Source organism: Castor canadensis, chromosome 15 (genome assembly GCF_047511655.1).
Source record: "Castor canadensis chromosome 15, mCasCan1.hap1v2, whole genome shotgun sequence".
Classification (NCBI taxonomy): domain Eukaryota; kingdom Metazoa; phylum Chordata; class Mammalia; order Rodentia; family Castoridae; genus Castor; species Castor canadensis.
In genome coordinates this window covers 34715182-34736062 of record NC_133400.1, presented here as the reverse complement: position 1 = coordinate 34736062, position 20881 = coordinate 34715182, and the positions used below count along the sequence as shown (strand labels likewise).

At 40.9% G+C, this 20881-nt stretch overlaps 1 protein-coding gene across 3 annotated transcripts in view; it reads left to right on the top strand.

Moving 5' to 3' along the window:
- The window catches only part of Tent4b (terminal nucleotidyltransferase 4B), a 59871-nt gene that overhangs the window by 36133 nt on the left and 2857 nt on the right, over window positions 1-20881 (top strand). For 2 of the 3 annotated variants that reach the window (XM_074056032.1, XM_074056031.1), the window contains 10 exons: window positions 9132-9255; window positions 11099-11145; window positions 12527-12647; window positions 13756-13863; window positions 15892-16020; window positions 17067-17280; window positions 18480-18606; window positions 18705-18808; window positions 18912-19099; window positions 20454-20618. In XM_074056032.1, coding sequence (XP_073912133.1) covers window positions 9132-9255; window positions 11099-11145; window positions 12527-12647; window positions 13756-13863; window positions 15892-16020; window positions 17067-17280; window positions 18480-18606; window positions 18705-18808; window positions 18912-19099; window positions 20454-20618 — 1327 coding nt within the window. The remainder of the gene's footprint in view (window positions 1-9131; window positions 9256-11098; window positions 11146-12526; window positions 12648-13755; window positions 13864-15891; window positions 16021-17066; window positions 17281-18479; window positions 18607-18704; window positions 18809-18911; window positions 19100-20453; window positions 20619-20881) is intronic. The other variant, XM_074056033.1, reaches the window with a different exon arrangement.

The following is a 20881-nucleotide window of genomic DNA, read 5'->3' as shown; positions in this document are numbered from 1 at the left end:
AAATCAAGTGAGAATTCATTCTTCTGAACCATTGACCTAAAAAGTGGGTCCAGAAATGGATAGCAACAGGTGATGGCATTTATCAGGAATGTTCTAATTTCTAGGAAAGCATATACAAGGACTGCCTTTATTTATTTTTTATCTTTTTTTTTTTTTGGGGAGTGCTAGGGATGGAACTCAGGGCTTTGTGCATAGTAGGCAAGTGTTCTACCACTGAGTTATACTCCCAGCCCCAAGGACCTCTTAAAAGAAGGGGAAAAAAAGATGAAAATTTTGTAGTACAGGACACATAGACAGTTGTCTGCTCATTTCACTTTTATTCATATATCCTATTCAAGGAGGGGTTGACAGTCAATGTGACATTCTGTAATGATGAACAGCTATTGAATGTGCCTACAGCACTTGTGAAAGTAAGATGTGAACTCTTTCCTTTTAAAGAATTTCCTGTCATGCTTTTCCTCCCTACCTACCTCCCCTACCCCCTCACCTCACCTTCATCTTAGAGGAAATTGTGGGACTTACTTGGGGTATAACTTTCTTTCCACAAGTAGAAGACAGGAGGGTGTTTCCCTGAAGTGTTGATCTTGGTGATCTTCCTGTTTAGTTAGGCTTGACTTTCCTTGCCAGTGCTTTAGAAACTAGACATTTCACAGAGACTTTAAAGTTGTTAGGGAGCTTGAGTTAGCATGTGCCAGACCTTGAGGTTGATAACACAGTACCAGAAAGGAGGAGGGGGATCATTAGAGAATTCCATGCTTGAAATACTTCTAAATCTTGGCTTTTAAAAAATATTCCCCATTTGTTTTGAATATTTTCTTAGAGATTGTATTTATACACACGCAGCCTCCAACTCTAAAGGACACTAGTAATTCTTGGGCCAAATTGTCCTCTTTTCAGGCCTGTCACTCTCTCCTGCACTTTATCCATTTCCTTAGATCCCTGATGGAGCTCATTTTGAAGGAGACTATCTCTCTATGGTGACTATGTAGACATGGGTGTGGATGGATGTCTCCCGTTTATTAACGGCTCCTTTTTGACAGCATGTGCAACTCAGAGCCACAGCAGGTAGAGGGAGCCTGAGTGGGCAGCCCGCTAGCAGGGGATGTTGGGCTTATGGCCCTGCAGGGTGGATCCTTGTGCTCTAAGAGTGTCTGTAGGCTCTGCAGTCATCCTACCTCAGGGCTTCCCATAGCGGGAATGCTGCCTGGGCAAGGGCTATCCTGAAGAGGTCTAGGGTCATGCCTAATTCTGTGGGGGTGCACCAGGAGACAGGAGAAGAGGGGGCCACAGTGCTTCTTAAGGAGTTTGGAAGAGACATGGATGGGTGGAGGGAGGAAGCAGGGCCTGGAGGTCATGTGGTGATGGCCTAGAGAAGGAAGATTGGCAGGAGACCAGGGTGCTGGTGTAGAGTTCTGTGGAGAGGAGAAAGGGCCTGGACTCAAGTGGTCTGGAAGATGTAGGACAGGTCTGGTCCGGAAGCCTTTGGTTTTGGTTTCCAGTAGAAGGATTTAGAGACCTTTTGTGAGGGTGAAAAAGAGTGAACCAGGGAAGGCTTGGGAAGCTTCCATTTGGGAAAGTTAACTCAAGGAGAAAAGTGCAGGGAGCAGGAGTGGGGTCGGGAGAAAGATGAGGGATTTGATTTGATCTTGTTGATTCTGAAGTGGCAGCTTAGCCAGAGGTGTCTAGCTGGAAGTGCCAGAGCTGGATGAGTGTGTGGCTGTTTTTTTTTTTTTTAAATCTTGAGTTCTGGTCTCCTGAAGATGTCACTGAGATTGCACAGTGATTGCCCTAGGGCTTGAGTCATGCACTTCTTTTGCTGCCTACTAAGAAACATTAAACAGGTTCCACCCCAGAGGAAAGTACTACCAGCTGTTTTTGTGTTTTCTGGGAATTTGTCTTGCATATTTAAATATATAAATCCTTGGAAACAGCAGCAGAAACTTTGCTGCACACATTGCATTACATGTATCTCAACCTCTTATGATGCAGTGGGCCTGAGCTTGGGGTCCTCAGTGTCCACCCTGCCCTCAGGCTGACCACAGAATCTCTTCTACAATTGCTCACGCTCCTGGATTACAAATTGTGTAACCTTTTGTTCTGCATGGCTAGATTGTGGATTGGTTTGAATCGTTCCCCCTTAAGTATTAGTTTGATTGTTATAAAGGTCTACTGGTCATTACTATGCATGCATTTCAAAAGTGGACTATGTAAATGTAAACATTTAAAAAAGGCAAATTCTTCCTCTCCCAAGTCACAATCTGACTGAATCACTATTAAGTGTATGGTACATAGGCCAGGCACCGGTGGCTCATGCCTATAATCCTAGCTACTTGGGAGGCTGAGATCAGGAGGATTGAGGTTTGAGGCCAGCTTGGGCAAACAGTGCTTGAGCTCCCCATCTCCAAAATACCCAGAGCACAATGGACTGGAGGTGTGGCTCAAGTGGTAGAGTGCCTGCTTTGCAAGTTCAAAACCCTGAGTTCCAATCCCAGTCTCACCGAAAATAAAAAAGTATGGTACATATAGACCATTCTAAGAGGTAGGAGTAGGGGTAGGGAAAACCAAAAATACACACTATCTGAGTATGTTAATATTCAGGCACATACACATATGTGTGTTTTTCACAAGAAAAACTGTAAGAAAATAGATTTCATGGTCATAATCTCACCAAGCAGATGATAATTCCTGTTTGAAAAGCAGACAGGTAAAGGTTTCCTAACTGTACTGGCAAAAGTCCCTCCTTTAAAGCAAACTCTGTTTACAGTTCTTCCAGGAAGTTTGTAATGCAGGTAGAAATGCACATGTGTTTCCTTCTGTGTGATTCTGTGTCTTTTTAATGCACATAGAAGGGGTCCTGCTAAACGCTTGCATTATGCTTTCTTTTCTGAATTTAGTATCTCCCAGATCTTGATCAGTTCCTAGACCTTTCTTACTGCTTGAGTCCTCTCCTAGACCTTTCTTTTTTAGGGGTTATTAGCTCTGAAGGGAAGGTGACTGCCCCTGCTGCTCCTGTGATTATTTACATGTATTCCACTGATAGACATTGACACTGTTTCTAAATGTTTAGTATTCCAAGTAATGAATTCTGTGGTGAGATCCTTGTACAGATTTTTGTTCCTTCATGGAAATATTTCTGGAGGATGGAAATAACGAGAGTTTGAAAATTTTATGTAAATGTGTTATTATTTATTAGTACAGCCATCTCTGGAGAGGCTATAGTAATTTATACTCCATATATTGTATGTGAGTGCGTTTTCCATATATCCGTTTCAAAATTGGATATTATTAGCCTTAAATTTTTTAGTGGGGAGGCCAGGGGTGGTCGCACAAGCCTGGGAGACAGAGATGTAAGATCACAATTTGAGGACAGTCAGGGTGTAAAGTTAGCAAGACTCTATCTCAAAAACATACTGTTGTGGTGGGACATGTCTGTAGTCTAGCTATTGGGAGTTGTGTAGGTAGGAGGATCGTGGTACCAAGCTGGCCCACACAGAATTTGAGAGCCCATCTGAAAAATAATTAAAGCAAACACGGCTGTGGACTCAAGTGGTAGAGTGCTTGCCTAGGAAGCATGACGCCCTGAGCTCTAACTCTAGTACTGAAAAACAAATAAATTTGGGGGTGTCTTACTGACATTCACTAAATAGACTTTGTTGGTACTTAAAGGGAGTTTCCCAGGAAGCAGAGTTACCACAGAACTGAGGCTTAGGTGCTGAGCCTCTGGGACCTGCAGTGGGTCACCTGGGAGGCCCAGGTATCTCTGGCTGTGTGGTGCAGCAGCCCTGAGCAGTTCCTCCCTACCCAGGGCTGCCAGCTGCAGGGCTTAAAGTGGGTGCCTTCCTTTCACACCAAAGACTTTGAGCCTTTGAAAGCTATTTCTTTATCTGCCTGTGATGAACACTATGAAATTTATCATAGTATGGAAAGAGGAGCATCTCCTTATGTAGTAAAACTTTCCTCAGAACATGTGATTTTTTTCCCACATCTGCATTTTGACCTAAACTATCTATAAGTTGTACTTTTCTTGGTATGAAAACTAATTTTTGGACATCTTGCCACATTGATTTTTTTGTGTTTTGTTAGAATAATGTAAATTTTACTCCCACACATTGATTTTATCTCTCATTCTTGTGGCACCTTTTCTGGCTAGATAGAGGTACTTGTCTCATTATACTGCATTTTATATTACTTTAACTTTATAAACAGGGAATGGTGTATTTCCTGTTAAAAAGAAAATATTGTCAGGGCGCCGGTGGCTCATGTCTGTAATCCTAGCTACTCGGGAGGATTACAGTTCAAAGCCAGCCCAGGCAAATAGTTCGAGAGACCCTATCTTGGAAAAAAACTCTTCACAAAAATGGGCTGGTGGAGTGACTCAAGGTGAAGACCCTGAGTTCAAGCCCTAGTACCAAAAAAAAAAAAAACAAAAAAAAAGAAAACCTTTTTCTCACATATTCTCAAAACATAGCCTACTTGTGACCAAATGTGTGTGGGTATCTTCCATGCAACAAGCAAGCCATCAGTTGTGCAGTGAATGGCAGCTGGTGGACTCTAATTCACTTCACCTGACACTGCTACACTGAAGACAGTGTCAGATCCCACAGGTGGATGGAACTCTCCTTCCCATTCCAGTTGCAAGACCTAAGATTTTTTTATCCGTGCTTCTGAGTAAGTTGGCTGTAAATTAGGATTCCTGCAACCCTCTCCTGAGGTTCAGCTTTCTAGAGCAGCTCACAGAACCTATTGAAACACATTTATCAGTTTAATTTATAAAGAATAGTTTAAATGATATAAATAATGACCAGATGAAGAGATACAGAGGACAAGAGCTGGAAGAATCCCAGCACTGGAGCTTCTGTCCCCAAGGAGTTGGAATGCACCACCCTCCACAGAGGGTGTTCTTATTCACCTTCTTGCAAGCCCCAACATGTTCTTCATCTGCAGGCTCCCTGAACCCAGTCCTTTTGGGTGCTTTTGGTAGCTTTATTATGTAGGCATGATTGATTAAGTCATTAGCCATTGATGGTGACTACTTTTCAACTCCACTCCTATCCTTTTAGGTCTTACGGAAAGTTCCAAACCTTTAATCCTGCACTGGTGTTTTCCATGACCTGAGCTACCCAGGGGCTGCCAGCTAAAAGTCAACCATTAGCACAGAAAAAAGCACTTGACTATTTTGACAATTTCAAGGATTTTTTTAGAATGGCATTCCAGGAAATGGGGGTGAAGACCAAATTCATATTTCACAGTGTCACAGCACAGTGTTTAGGTCACTTGTGATTTCAGATCACAGAAAAGTTGTATTTTATAACTTTCGTATGAGAAATTTCAAGGCTGAGTATATGGTATTCAACAGAACTAATCAATCTTACTGAGTTTTGACCCAAACATGGGAGAAACTGAAGTTTTTTGTACATAGTTGGATGATTTCAGACATATAAAATAACGTGACAGCAGATTACAGAATTTCTCTGACTCCTGTTCTTTACTCAATCACCATAGCACTAAAATGTGTGCCAGGCTTAGAGTGGCCCCTCCTGAGACAGAATTCTGTTCATAGATATGCACAGTACTGTGCCAGGAATGTTACCCAGTCTATGCAGCCCCTCCAAACTACTTAAAAATCTGCACGTAAGTTTATTACCTAAATGTATCAAGATTTTCTACTTAGTTGTTCATTAAGCACTTTACATGTGGCTAGTTACATATAAGGAGATAGTGAGATTTGTGCTTGATATGAGTAAGAGGATCTTAGTAGATCTGAGATGAGGTCTCTTGTTCCTATGTTTTTTGCTTTAATAGCTGTTTCCCCCTCTTTTTTTCTTTTTCTTCCTTCCAGCATGGCAGCTATCCATCAGTAAAAGAAATACAGTCAGGCATGATGGCATAGGCCTATAATTCCAATATTCAGGAGCCAGAGGCAGAGTTCGAGGCCAGCTTAGGCTACATAGGGAGATTCTGTCTCAAAAAACCAGGGCTGCTTATGTAGCACAATGGTAGAGCACTTGCCTGGCATGCATAAGGCCCTGGGTTTGATCTGCAGCATCACAGGGGGAAATAATTAAAGTTGAAAAAAAAAATACAGTAACCAGGGCACACTTTTCCTTAAATAGAAAAATGGTGGCTCCTGGTCCCATTGTGGAATATTAAGTGTTTAGCATATAGTCTTTTTTTTTTTTTTTTGCGGTGCTGAGGATGAACCTAGGCCTCACACATGCTAGGCAAGTTCTTCACTGCTGAGCCTCATTCCTAGCCCTTGGGATAGTCTTGTCTTAAGAGCTTATTTTAAGACCTATAATTTCTCTAAATTAATGTGATACTAGAAAGCATAGAATCCCAGTGCTGAAAACAAATTTTAGAATTTTCTCTAACTTTTCCTCAAGTTCAGAAATCTCTTTTATTGGACCTCTTTTTGCCTCATGATCATCTAGTTTCTTCATTTACACCTGTAGGGATGGGACAGGGATGTACCCTGTAAGCCAACCCCTTCCATCCTGGCCAGCTCCTCTGTCTTCTTGAAACTTACCTGTGGTAAAACAGTATATAGAATGCACACACTACACCCTCCTCAAAACTGCTTTGGATGAGTTTTTCTCATTGTTGGATGGAAATTAACCAGGGCAAGGATCCTCATTGATAGCCATTTCATCCTAGGGCCTAAGTATATGTACTCAATAAGGTAGAGAATGGATTCTCATTCTGTTTCTATACTTAAACATTAACTGGCAGTTGAATTCCAAGATGTATGAGGGAGTCTTTGCAGAGTAGATGGAGTCAAATTTTGGAGGTTTTTCTTACTGGATTGGATAATTCTGTAGAGATAGGCTTTAGAACTCCAAATAAGCTCTGGTAATTCATAACAGGCTATCCAGGGAACAGAGAAGCAAATCAGTTGTTTTTCCTTTTTATTTGTGGTCCTCACCTTTGCTGGCAGACCCAAGCTGAAGAGAAGTGCAGGTTGTCCACTTTCTCACAGCTATTCTTTCAGCTGTGGTCTATAAGCAGAAGGACAGGCTTCTTAGCAAGCTCAAAGCCTTAAGTTCAAACCTCAGCATCACCAAAAAATAAAATAAAATAAAAAATAAAGGACCAGAAATGCATACTTAGAGAATATAATAAAACCTGGAAGCCTAAGAAAAAAAAAAAAATCTCTGAACACTAGAAGTTGACAATCCCAAGGTACCCAGAAGGAAGTACAGGAAGGAAAAATGGTCTCTCCTAGGATGTCTTTCTGGATTTACCTGCAGAACTCTGGGGTTTTAAAATCCAGATGTTACACAATATTGCACTGCAAACTGGGAGAATGCTGCCATGTAAATCATTCCTTAATACTTGAAATGGCTTCCACTTGCCAGCCCTGTATTGTATGTGAGCACACAGCTGCCCTCACACAGAACTGGACTATAGAACTCAACTTTTTTGACTCTCAGTCTTTAAAAACAAAGCAAAACAAAAACATGGCAGGAACTGTTGATTGCTTAATCAGTCACATTTTGAAAGTCATCAGCATTCCATGTAGTAAAAGCTACAGTCATTGGAGGTTAGGACACAGACTTCTTTCTTCCTTACAACCATGTTTAGTCCCCCAGTACTATGTTTCCAGCTTCTTGCTCTGGAGCTTTATGGGGCCCTGAGTTGTAGGCACCCCCTTAAGACTCTGCTAGCCTTTCTCCAGCTTCTCTCTGGGACCTGCAACTTGCATTAGCTCAAGTGTGGCCACCACTCAGGGAAAACTGAGCGAACCACTTATCTTGGTGTTCCTTGTCCCTTTTCCTTGCACAGGTACCTCCCCCAGTCTCAGTTTGGGAAAGAATGCTGCTGTCATCCCTCTGTCCCACTGCACCAATTTCATTCTGCCCACTCTGCTCTTTGGTCCCCTCAGTCCTTTTTATTCTCTCTTAGACCTCAGCCCTGGCTCTTTGCTGAGGCCGGTCCACATGTTTGCATATAGACATGTTTCTGTTGCTTTCTCCTCCTGTCAGTACCCCCTCAGCCATCGTCTAGTCTTCTGTGGTCCTACCATGTGTCAACACTGCGTTCAGCTCTGCCCCTGTGTCCACACCTACCTTCATGCACAGTTGCCAGTTTAGTCTTTTGTTTCTTTCTTTCTTTTTTGGTGGGACTATAGTTTGGACCCAGGGCAGGTGCTCCACCACTTTCCCCATACCTCCAGTTCATTTTCTCTGGTTGTTTTGGAGATGGAGGTCTATTTGCCTAGGCTGGCTTCGAACCAAGATTGTCCTGATCTCAACTCAGCCTCTCAAGTACCTAGGATTACAGGCATGGGCCAGCAGCACCTACCTCAGTTTAATCTTAAAATGCGTCATCTTGTACAGTCTCTCCCCAGTCCTTCAAAGACATTAAGTAGCTTCCTGTTGCCACAGGGGAAAGCCTGAATTGACTCTTCCCTCCTCTCCCCTCCCATCCCCACTTTCTTTCTTTGCTGCATTTGAACCCAGGACCTTGCACTAGGCAAGTGCTCTAAACACAGAGCTACATCCCCAGTCCAACCTAAACTTCTTAACTCATCCTGTAAAGCCAGCCGTGTTCAGAGTCTGCCTTCTCCTCCACTCCAGATGCATCTTCTCTTGCCACCCCCATGTACTTGGTCATTGCCTTGACACTTCACGGAGCCCTTTTCTGACAGCCATTCTTTTCAAGGCACTCCTGGTGTTCACTGGCTGACTGGTTCATTTGACACTTAGTTCATTAAGCAACACTATGAAAGACATACTGTTTTGCTCACTGAGAGGCAAGACAGTCAGTCCCCTCTGGCAGGAAGCTTGCCTATGTCCCCTGGGTTCAATGTCTTCTTGTTTTATGCCTGCTGAAATCTGAGTGTAAAGGCAGAGAGACCAGGGCCTGCATGTTTTGTTTTTTTTTAAACCATCATTGGCTGGCAAGTGTTCTGCACAGAGAATTTTTTATTTCATTATTTTGGCTTTTTAAAAATTAAATTCTGTACGTTTCCATTTTAGCTTAGCATGAGTTACAACATTAAAATTAAGGTAAAAATTATGAATATAAAGTATCAACTGAATTATCTTGTAATGCTTAATTAGAGAAGACTTAAGATGATTTTTCATTAGCTTAGCCCTGCTTTGTGTTAACTTTTCTGCCTTTTTCATCAGTCTGCATGAAGAAATCAGTGATTTTTATGAATACATGTCTCCAAGACCTGAGGAGGAGAAGATGCGAATGGAGGTGGTGAACAGAATTGAGAGTGTGATCAAGGAGCTCTGGCCCAGTGCTGACGTGAGTACCTGTCTCGGAGCTGGGGCTTTGGGGAAGGTCCTGTCCTCACCCAAATGGAGGCTTGGCCACTGGCGTCTCACACAGGCACTTTACATGCAATGCAAGTGCTTTTGTAGAGTTACGGTCTAATTAAATTTTAAGGCAAACAATTTTTGCAGCCTTTAGAATTTGGAGCTTGGTGATTACTTTCATTGACTCAGATTACTTACAACTTCCCCCCCACCCCAGTACTGAATAGCATCTACTAAAGCGAACTAAATTTAGGAATCGAAAACAAATCAAAACTGTTGTAGTAGTCTGTTATTGGATGTAATTTATCAAAACCGTATTACTGTTTTCATTTCAGCCTGTCAGTGTAAATGTTACAATTGTATGAATGTAATGAAATGCCACAATAGGGCCAGGCACTGGTGGCTCACGCCTATAATCCTGACTACTTATGGAGGCAGAGATCAGGAGGATTGAGGTTCAAGGCCAGCCTGGGAACATAGTTTGGAGACCCCATCTCATAAACAATCAACACAAAATAGCTGGCAGAGGGGCTCAAGTGGTAGAGTAACTGCCTAGCAAGATGAGACCCTGAGTTCAAACCCCAGTACTGCAAAAAAAAAAAAAAGAAAGCAAGAAAGAAAATGTCACATAGGAATTTCTTTTATTGCTTGAAATACATTTTCTTAGACAAAGATGGGCATACATTTCTTCTGCCTCGCTCTTAAAAACATTGTTTCTCCCTCTCTCTTACCAGCAACTTGTTCCTGATGTATCCCCACTCAGTGAACAAAATATTTGCCCAGAATTGCTTCTTAGTTACTGGTACTGAGTCAATAATACTGTACTTTTTAGGGCTTCTTTAAGTGTCTGTTCTGCAGGTTTGTGTATGCAGAGAAGGAGCTTACTAGAATTCATTACTTTGTGTTTCATAGCTTTTCTTTAGATTGCTCAGTGGTGTAGGGAAGCCAGGGAGGTTTTTATCCAGTAAGCAAAAGAAGGAAGTTTGCAGTGTGACACTACAGGTAAGGTGGGGAGGACATCAGCATTTTGTTGAGAGGCTGTGTGACGTAATCGGCTCTCAACTGGGCTGATTTTGTTTGCTCCTTGTGCTGTGGCAGTGTCCAGAGTGTCATGGCTTGGGGCCTGGAAGCACTACTGGCCTGTACTGGAGGAGACAGGGATGCTGCTAAACATCCCTAGTGAGCAGCACAGTACCTGCAGTCCCACACATCAGCTGTGCTGGGCTTAAACCCTGGTCTAAATCAATCCCCACCTTCTGAGACTACTGTCTTTATGGTGAATGACCTAGGAACTGCCCCAGCTCACTCACCATAGAGACAGCCTTTTCCACCATTGTCCTGCAGTGGAGTTACAGCATACGCATAGCTGCCCGAGCTCCACTGTTCTCATTGGTTGAGCTGGAATTTATTCTGGTTTATGCCCAGCATAGTGCTTATTATAAGGACAGTGCCTAATGTTCTCTTTGGGGCTATCCTCTGAGCTAGCACATGTCCTGCAATTGAAGTAGTCTGACCCTGATTTAGTAATTAATGAGAAACTGCCACTTAGACAACAAAAACTAAGGATTTGTGACTGTGCTTCCATGATAAAGGAGCATTAGTGACTTGAAAGTTACTTTTAAAAGTTCACTATTTCACTGTACATGCTTCCTGTTTGAACCTGATAAATTTAAATTGTGTTCTGAATGTCTGCCTGTGAGAAACATATTCCCTACTTTATATAAGCATGGAAAAGATGCTCTTGTAGTACTGAAAGTTACCAGTAGAGGGTAGCAGAAACCTGTATTTATTCAAAGAGTGGTGATTTAATATAATAACTTTTCCTGTTTTAGGTCCAGATATTTGGAAGTTTTAAAACTGGCCTGTATTTACCTACAAGGTTAGTATATTTATAAGGCTTTCAAGGAATTGTACATTTTTCTAGAATGTATTCATTCACTTTTTTTTTTTTTTTTTTTTGCGGCATTGGAGTTTGAACTCAGGGATTCAGGCTTTCTAGACAGGCACCCTACCACTTGAGCTACTCCGACAGCCCGACTGTTGAATGTTTAAGAGTAGAAACAAAACAGTGAGATTTGTGAAACAAATTCATTTACATGTATTTTGTTTGAATTACCTTACAGTAGAATATTGCATCTGACCATCTTATCAAGACTGAGATGATACAGAGATATGTAAAAGGTAGCATGGAGCAGTGGAATCGATTAGTCACTGATTCATAAATTGATTTACCCTGCAGGGAACTGCTCAACATTTGACTTAGCCCAGTGACACAGATGTTAGTGTCTTGTTATGATAGGTGCCTAATTGCCTGTGCTCAAGGGTGGGAGGTTTCCCTTTTATGAAGAACTCATGGAGTTAGATGTTGATTTCAGCATCTGTACCCAGAAATTTAGACAGCAGAACTGTCCTCTGGGGAGGGTTTGGGCCTTTTTGCTAAACCCTTGTTCCATTTCAGTCTCCTAATGAAGACTTGTTTGATCTACAGTCTGATAGGACTCCTTTTTGGGAGTGGTGATGCTTCCTTGTGATTTGATCTAATTCCCCTCATCTTAAAGTATGTTAAAGTAGATGGATCTTAGCAACTTCCATTCTTCTCAGTGTTCTCCTTGGCCTATGAAAGCCATAAAATATTAATATTTTCCCTTATAAGGTTCTGAGCTTCAGCAAGACCTGAAAAACATTATTTCTAAAAAAATAAATTATATGAATAGATTATAGTCACACTGGTTCAGATTTGGAAAAGGCACAAAAGTAATGGGAAGGAAAAGACTCATTCCCACTCCTGTCCCCTGGCTTTCCTCTGTGGAAGAGAGATGTCTGTACATAGAGAAGGAAGTTGTGTGTGTGTGTGTGTGTGTGTGTGTGTGTGTGTACCTACATATATGCTAGCAGACTGGACATACTGTTTTACACTTAATATTTCTAAGTTATAATTAATATCAACCAGATAGCAAAGTCTTAAGTTTAGCACCAAAAAGCTTTATGAGAAGGAAACAGTCACTGGTATTTTGAGGTTTTATTTCTGTCAAAATCACCTTATTTCCTGAGTCCTGAGTTCTGTGAAGTGACTGGAGGATGCTGCTAAAATCATCACCCTCTGCTTCCCCTTTGAAACCCATTGCCACCAGTACATTAGTTTTCCTGGGGCAGGACAGGAGATAGTCTCTCTTGTACTAACTTGAAGTCTATAAGTATGAATGTCTGCTAAAATAGGGACTGTTTTGTGTTTTCGCAAACCCTTTCACATCTCTGTTCAGTGACATCGATCTTGTGGTGTTTGGGAAGTGGGAGAATCTGCCCCTCTGGACCCTGGAAGAAGCTCTTCGGAAACACAAAGTTGCAGACGAGGATTCGGTGAAAGTTCTAGACAAAGCAACTGTAAGTTCTTAGTATTGCATGTTTAGATCTCTAGGTGTTTACATGAAATTTAAACATTTATTTTGGTGAGCAGATGGATTGTGAGTCAGTGATTCTATGAATATCACAGTGGTTGGTGAAAAAATGTCTTTTGTTTGTAAAACAAATGAACTTGTTCTGGCTATGCATTTCCTTTTTCTTTTCTTTTTTTTTTTTTTGGTGGTACTAGGAGTTGAACTCAGGACCTGTGCTTGCTAGGCACATGCTCTACCACTTGAGCCACTCTGCCAGCTCCCTGGCAGTACTTTTTTTTTTTTTTTAAGAAATAATACTCATTTTTCTCATACATGATTTTGTGAAGTATATAAAGAAGTATAAAAATACAATTTCTCAGGGAGCATGAATCAAGTGGTAGAGTACCTGCTTAGCAAACGTGAGGCCCTAAGTTCAAACCCTAATAATGGCCCCCTCAAAAAAAAAAAATTCTGTTAAAAAATAAAAATTCATGTTAAGCAGTTTTCTTATTAGAAACAATTTGGTGATGATTCTTGATCTCTCTCTCTCTCTTTTTTTTTCCGGTAGTGGGGCTTGAACTCAGGGATTTCACCTTGAGCCACTCCACCAGCCCTGTTTTTGTGAAGGGTTTTTCAAGATAGGGTCTTGCAGAATATTTTCTTGAGCTGGCTTCAAACTGCAGTCCTCCTGATCTCTGCCTCCTGAGTAGCTAGGATTACAGGTGTGAGTGCCTGGCTGATTCTTGATCTTAATACTGAATTGAAAGGTGTTCTCCAAAGCATATATAATGTTAAGAAAAAGTTTATTGCTATGTCATTTCAAAATTCTGAATTAATACAACTGTGTTAGTTAAGGTAACTGAAATCTTTAGTATGTAAGTCGAGAGAAATAAAACATCTTGTTAGGCATCTTAAATGTGTACAGTAAGAAGGAAGAAGTTAGTATGTAGAAGAAGAGCAAGTTCATTGTGGGGCATGGTACTGAGAACGCTCAGTGTTTTAATGTCCTCATGAGAAGGGTGGAAACCTCAAGCCTAGTAACTTTGTTTCTCTTGATTTTGTCATTTCATTAGGATGAAGTATTTTTTTTAACCTTCCCTGTCTTCTCTTTTTAGGTGCCTATTATTAAATTAACAGATTCTTTTACTGAAGTGAAAGTTGATATCAGCTTTAATGTCCAGAATGGCGTGAGAGCAGCGGACCTCATCAAAGATTTTACCAAGGTCAGAGACTCTGAGGGGTCTGTCCAATGAAACTTAGGAAATGTAATTTTGACCTGAGAGTTCTCTGTGGTGGTGCTCTGGTCTCCTTTACAGAGCTGTTTTCATATGTGTGTTGCTGACGATGCTCTTCATTTTGTGTGCGCTTGTTCTGCCTCCCTTGAATCTGCTTTTAGTGGTCAGCAGTTATAACGTGACCTCAGGTAAGAGCTGAGGGTTGGGGATGCTTTTGAAAACTTCAGCTCCAGTCCTTATATTCAGGGACATGAGGGCTGAGGTGATGCTGCCAAGAACCTCCCTAGGGAGCCTTTTCTGCATTTTAATCCCCAAGTCACCTAGGAGGTGCTGCCTGCACCCTTTCTTCTCTCTCTCTCTCTTTTTTTTTTTTTTTTTTTTTTTTGGCAGTTCTAGGGTTTGAACTCGGGGCCTCACACTTGCTAGGCAGGTGCACTACCACTTGAGCCACTCCACCAGCCCTGTTTTTTTGTGTTGGATGTTTTTGAGATTGGATTGCTCGAACTGGCCCATGCTGACTTCGAATTGTGATCTTCCTGAATTCCGCCTCCTGAGTGGCTAGAATTACAAGCATGAGCCACTGGTGCCTGGCATGCATTGGTTATTTTTGAGATAGGGTCCCTGGACCAAGATCCTCAGCTGGGATGACAAGCATGCACCTCCATGCCAGCCATTGGTAGAGATGGGATTTCATGAACTTTTTGCATAGGGCTAGACTGGCCTCAAAACTTCTTTTTCTTTTTTGGAGGTACTGGGGTTTTCACTCAGTACCTTGCACTTGTGAGGCAAGTGCTCTACCACTTGAACTACTCCCCCAGCCCTTTTTGCTTTACTTTCAGATAGGGTCTCAAGTTTTTACCTGGGCTGGCCTGGACCATGATATTCTTATGTACACCTTCCACATAGCTGGGGTGACAGGTATACACCACCACACCCAGCTTTTTATAGTTGAGATAGAGTCTCTCCAAGTTTTTGCTTACATTGGCCTGGAACCATGATCCGGTCTCTGCCTCCAGAGTACCTAGGAATACAGGTATGGGCCACCATACCTGGCTCCAATCTCTTTGGCCTTTACAAAAATCTCTTGGTGTCCATCCTTCCACACATGCATCTTTCTTTACACTTGTAAAATGTAAGATTCTTGGCAGTAAAATTCCTGGGTCTAAAGGGTGTATGCACAGATACAATTCTGTTGGATATTCATTGGATTGGTCTCTAAAAGGAGACTATATCTAGTCTGACTTTAACCATAATGTAAAAATGCTTATTTCTCCCCGTTGTTTACTTACTTTGATATGATTTTCAAAACTATAAACCTTTTCTTTCTTATTGAAGCTATTCGTGTTCATGTAAGAAGGCTAGGAACCAGAGTTCAGAAGAGAATATTGACTCTCCTACCCCTAGGAAGTAGATTTGAGACTTCTTCTTGGATTTGGGCCTGTGTTGTTTCCCTTACTGTCCCTCACTAAGGGCCTGGTTTGAAGAGTACTGGATATGTTCATGAGCAAAAGATGGGCTCGTACTGTGCCACCCTGCCAGCACCAGGGACCTGGTGCTTTCTCAGTAAAGCTTGCAGGGAGAGAAGGTCTGGGAAGTCTGTGTGGTCTTCAGCCCATGTGGAAGACAGCAGGCAAGGCTACTCCTGCTCTGAGGCTGCAGCAAAGTGTCCAAATTACCCCGGTACACAGTGTAGCACCACCTAAGAAAAGTGTTAAAAATCCCACTGATGCATTGCTTTCAAATCTTGAGGGACTTTGTCCTTGTCCTGTTTCTGTCATCTGTTTATAGATGAGTGACACATAGTTGTGGTCATAGATGAGCCCCATCAGATATGTACTGTTAAGTGAGCTCATGGATGCTGTTTGTGTTACCATGTTTTAGATTTTAGACAGGAGAAAATCCTTGGTTATTTACAGTTTACTTTTTTTTTTTTTAAGACCAGTTTATGCTCTACTAATGCCTAGAGTATTACTGATAGAAGAATTTATTGAAAATATAATTTTGTTTCTTTTTCAGAAATATCCTGTATTGCCATATTTGGTTTTAGTATTGAAACAATTCTTACTACAGAGGGACCTTAATGAAGTATTTACAGGTGGAATTGGTTCTTATAGTCTCTTTTTAATGGCAGTCAGTTTCCTTCAGGTAAGCTGTATTGGTATACTATGCTAGTGTATACTAAAAGGAAAATAAATAAATAAATCAGCTAGGTAGACATTTTGAGGGAAACAATTAAATCAAGCTTTATCGGCATGCTTCCCTTGATTACCTGTGGCTCTCTTCCCTTTAAACTGGGAACCTTTTCATAATTTAGCAAATAAGTAGTTAACAGTTCCTTGGAGAAAATATTTATTGTTGCTCTTTTTTCTGTGTTTTGGCTGTTCAAGGTTTTTTTTTTTTTTTTTGTGGTACTTGGGTTTGAACTCAGAGCCTAAACCTTGAGCCACTCTGCCAAGTTATAGGTTTTTTTTTTTTTTTTCAAGATAGGATCTTATGAACTATTTTCCCTGGGCTGGGTTCAAACTTTGATCCTCCTGATCTCTGCCTCCTGAGAAGCTAGGATTACAGGCATGAGCCACCAGCAACCAGCTGTACCAGAGTTTGAACTCATGGCCTTATGCTTGCTAGGCAGATGTTCTACCACTTGAGCACTCTGCCAGCCCAGTATTTGTTGTCTTTAATCCCAGGTGTTCTAATGTATTGAGATTTTTTTCACTGCAGATGTTAATAAGCAGCAGTAAGATCTGGTTTCCGTAAGTGTAAATGGTAGTGTGAGTGCCAAAAATAAGAGTGTGTCCCCAGCAACTAATTGCAAAGTTTACCTAGGTTTGAGACCTGCAGGGTTGGGTAAAAAGAGTTAAAGTCTTAGTCTTGGATGTCTCTGTGGCACTGATTGCCAATATTCAGGCTCTGCTATCAGTCAGATGATTTCCATGATGTGGTACGCTCTTCCAGCCCTGTCAAATTGAGCCTTATAGACTGCCCTTTGCCACTCTGTACCCATGGGATTGTTTTATGGTATTATCTGTAACAGCAGCACACAACCTTTTATTACTCCATTATTTATTGACTTTTCTGCCAAACCAAAATTATAATAATACTGTTTGTAGAAGTTAGAATGCTGTTTAAACCCCCTCCCTGATAATTTAGAGAAAATCCAAAATAATTTCTTCCTCTCTTCTTTTTTTTAGTTACATCCCAGGGAAGATGCTTGCATCCCCAATACAAACTATGGTGTTCTCTTGATAGAATTTTTTGAATTATACGGACGACACTTCAATTATTTAAAGACTGGCATCCGGATAAAGGATGGTGGTTCATATGTGGCCAAAGATGAAGTACAGAAAAATATGCTTGATGGCTATAGGCCATCAATGCTTTATATTGAAGATCCTTTACAACCAGGTATTGAAATTAAGTAAACTTGTAGGCATCCAAAGAGAGGGCATTGCCAGTCACCTTGTACCTTAAACTGTCTTTAGATAAAAAGTGAAGGATAACTTCTAATTGTGTTCATTTTTAAAAAATATTTTATTAGCAAACATACAAAAAATAAACAGATACATACCCGGGAAAAACACCTGGTAGACTTCCATAATGAATTCAGAAGTAGAATCCATTTGACTCTTAAAAGCCAAGCAGGATAGGTATTTACTGGGCGGGTTCATGTGCATCTCCAGGATAGCCACCATTTTTCCTTTTTCTTGGGTCCTTATTTACCATGATTGCAGCCAGTTTTCTGCCAGGGCTTTAAGGAGATGATTCTGAAGTCCTTAGAGTCAGTGAGCATGGTAGCATGTCTCTGAATTCATGACCAAAAGGATTCATGGCGACTACTTGTTTACTTTTTTGAACATTTCTTTTCTCTCTTATTTTGCATAGTCTCCCTGTGCTTTTTCAAGCTTTTCAGTAGCTTAAAGTGAACAGAAAGTGAGTTCTTTTCAAGAAGTTGTATTTGTTTAATTGTCTTTTACTTTTTCTGAACATTATTTTTTCCTGATTAAATTGTAAAATATTTAGATTCTGCGTTATTGGATTTTAGTAGAAATAATTTCAGTCATTTGCTTTAATATGAAACTTTGAAGAATGAAGACATACAGCAGTTGCCTAGGAGGCCTTTCCTGGCTTCCTGAGCTGCCTAGACATATTCTGTGTCTTTTTTCATTTAGGGAAGTATTCAGTGGGAGATGGCTGTATGTAAAAAGATAAAAGATTTTTGGTGAGATAGCATTGCTTTCTAGGAGCTCATAATTTAGTGTGAGACATATATATATATATATCTAATCAAAATCAAAACCAAATCAAATCAAAACCCAGGTATATCTATTTAGCTTAGTTTTATTCCAGTGAGGCAATGGGCACTATCTCTGGTTTGCATGACTGTTCATACAAGTGATGGGAGAGTCCTGGTTGGGCCAGAATGGATCCGCTGTTATAAAGCAAAAGCTGCATGTTTGAAGGCCGGGTTGCTGAGGGAGCAACTGACAGCCCAGCTTCTGGTGCACCTCCAGTCCTTGCTTTTACTCTCCCTGGAAGAGGGCTTTTCAGCGTTCATTCATGTTAGGCAGCAAACTTACTATTTTATGTGTACCTTTCTCTTAAAGGTAATGATGTTGGAAGGAGCTCATACGGGGCCATGCAAGTGAAACAGGCCTTTGATTATGCCTATGTTGTTTTGAGTCATGCCGTATCACCAATTGCAAAGTACTATCCCAACAATGAAACAGAGAGGTAAGTCTATCTAAAATGACTCCATGTGTCAAAATTCATTTGCAACTTCTTTACTTCATATTAACATATTTCCTCCTCTTTTTTTAAAACCCACACAGCATATTAGGTAGAATAATTAGAGTGACGGATGAAGTTGCCACATATAGAGACTGGATATCAAAGCAGTGGGGCTTGCAGAGTAGGCCTGAGCCTTCATGCAATGGTAAGACTTTTTCATTGACTGACTGACCAGGTCTTAGAGGCTTTTCTGTGTTGTGTGTATTTAATGGGAAGAAACGTTTTCCAATCTTCTGCCACTCTTTCAGGAAATGGTGTTACCTTGATAGTAGATACTCAGCAGTTAGATAAATGTAATAATAATCTGTCTGAAGAAAATGAAGCCCTTGGAAAATGTAGAAGTAAAACTTCGGAATCTCTTAGTAAACACTCTTCAAACTCTTCATCAGGTCCAGTGTCCTCTTCTTCTGCCACGCAGTCCAGCTCTAGTGATGTCGTAAGTATGATAGACATGGCTCTTTGAAATTTTGATGCTTACCTGTTCTCTTGCAGGGGATAACTCTGTCCAGAGAGCTAAGGCTGGTCCTTTTTCTTATCACTGGGAAATTTTAATAGCTTTCACATTTGTACTTTTTCTCAACATTTCTTAAGAAAACTTTCAAACATACAGCAAAAGTCAAAGAATTTTTTGTGAAGACTGCATACTCACCATTAACAGTTTACTTGCTTATCATATGCCTGTCTGTCCATCCATCTCTGTATCCATTGATTTATCTTATTCTTTGGTCCATTTCAAAGTATATTACAAACTTTGGTACACTTCTCTCAGATTTCTGTAGTGTGCATTGTTAACCAGATGTCAATATTTGTTAATACTTTTTCTTTTGATATAAAATTGACATAAAAGGAATTGTACATTGACTAAATTTCATCACCTGCATATATGTGTATAACCCAGTATGTCATTAAGATATAGAGTGGTACAGTCACCCTAGGAAGCTCTCATGACTCCTGTTGTGGATCCCTAGTCCTACCCTCAAGAGAGCAAACCACTCTTAATCATTTTCTAATACCATGTATCGGTTTTGCTTATTTCAGAATTTCATATAAATGGAATCACATAGCATCCACTCTTTTTTGTAAGGCTTCTTTCACTCAGAATAATGGTGTGTTTGTTGTTGTACCTGGTTTTGAACTCTAGGCTTTGTACTTGCTAGGCAGATGCTCTCGCACTTGAGCCACACCCTCAGCCCTTTTTGCTTAGTTATTTTTCATATAGGGTAAACTTTTTGCCCAAGGTTGGCCTCAGACCATGATCTTTTTACCTATGGCCTGCCTCCCTTGTAGCTGAGATGTCTGCCCAACTAGATGAGCACCCTTGTAGCAGGCATACTTGAGGCGTGCATCACCGGCTTATTAGGTCAGATAAAGTCTAACTGTCCAGGCTGGACTCAAACTCATGATCCTCCCAGTCTCTACTCTGCCATCCCAGACTCTCAGAGATTGAACCCCTTAAGCCCATGATCTTATGTTTGATTGAAGACCTCAAGCCAGGTGTGGGACCTAGGTCCCTCCCCCTTTACCATGCTCTTTCCATGGTACTGTGATTTGTTTTCTGTAAATAAAAATAGAGACTGAGAACTGTGTGAGTTCCTTCCTAGTCAGTTAACAAGTGGTAAAATAAGTCACTTGAAGTGGTGTTTGAAGGAAAACTTAAGATTGATTCATTCTGAAAAGCTCCCAAATATTTCACATTAGTCTAGAAAGTATGTAGCTGAAATTGTTTTCCTTTCTGAATATTGAATGTGTACATTATTAATACATTATTATAATCCTGTGACTTGTGTTAGGATTCCGATGCGACACCATGCAAAACCCCAAAACAGCTGCTCTGTCGTCCGTCCACTGGGAACCGAGTGGGGTCACAAGATGTGTCCTTGGAGTCCTCTCAGACAGTTGGGAAAATACAGAGCACCCAAACCACTAACACATCCAACAACACCAATAAATCTCAGGTATGTGGAACCTGTGTTTGTAATTGGTGTTAATCAGCACAAAATAGTTAGAATTTCTTATATGTGAATAAATAATTTTTATTGTGGGTTTAAAGAAAACTCTAGGCTAAAGAACAAACCTTTAGCAAGGCACTGTTATCTCATGCCTGTAACCCTAGCTACTTGGGGGGGCAGGGATCAAGAGGATGAGGCTAGTCTGGGCAAATGGTTCATGAAACCCTATCTCAAAAATACTCTGGAGGAGTAACTTAAGTGGTAGAACA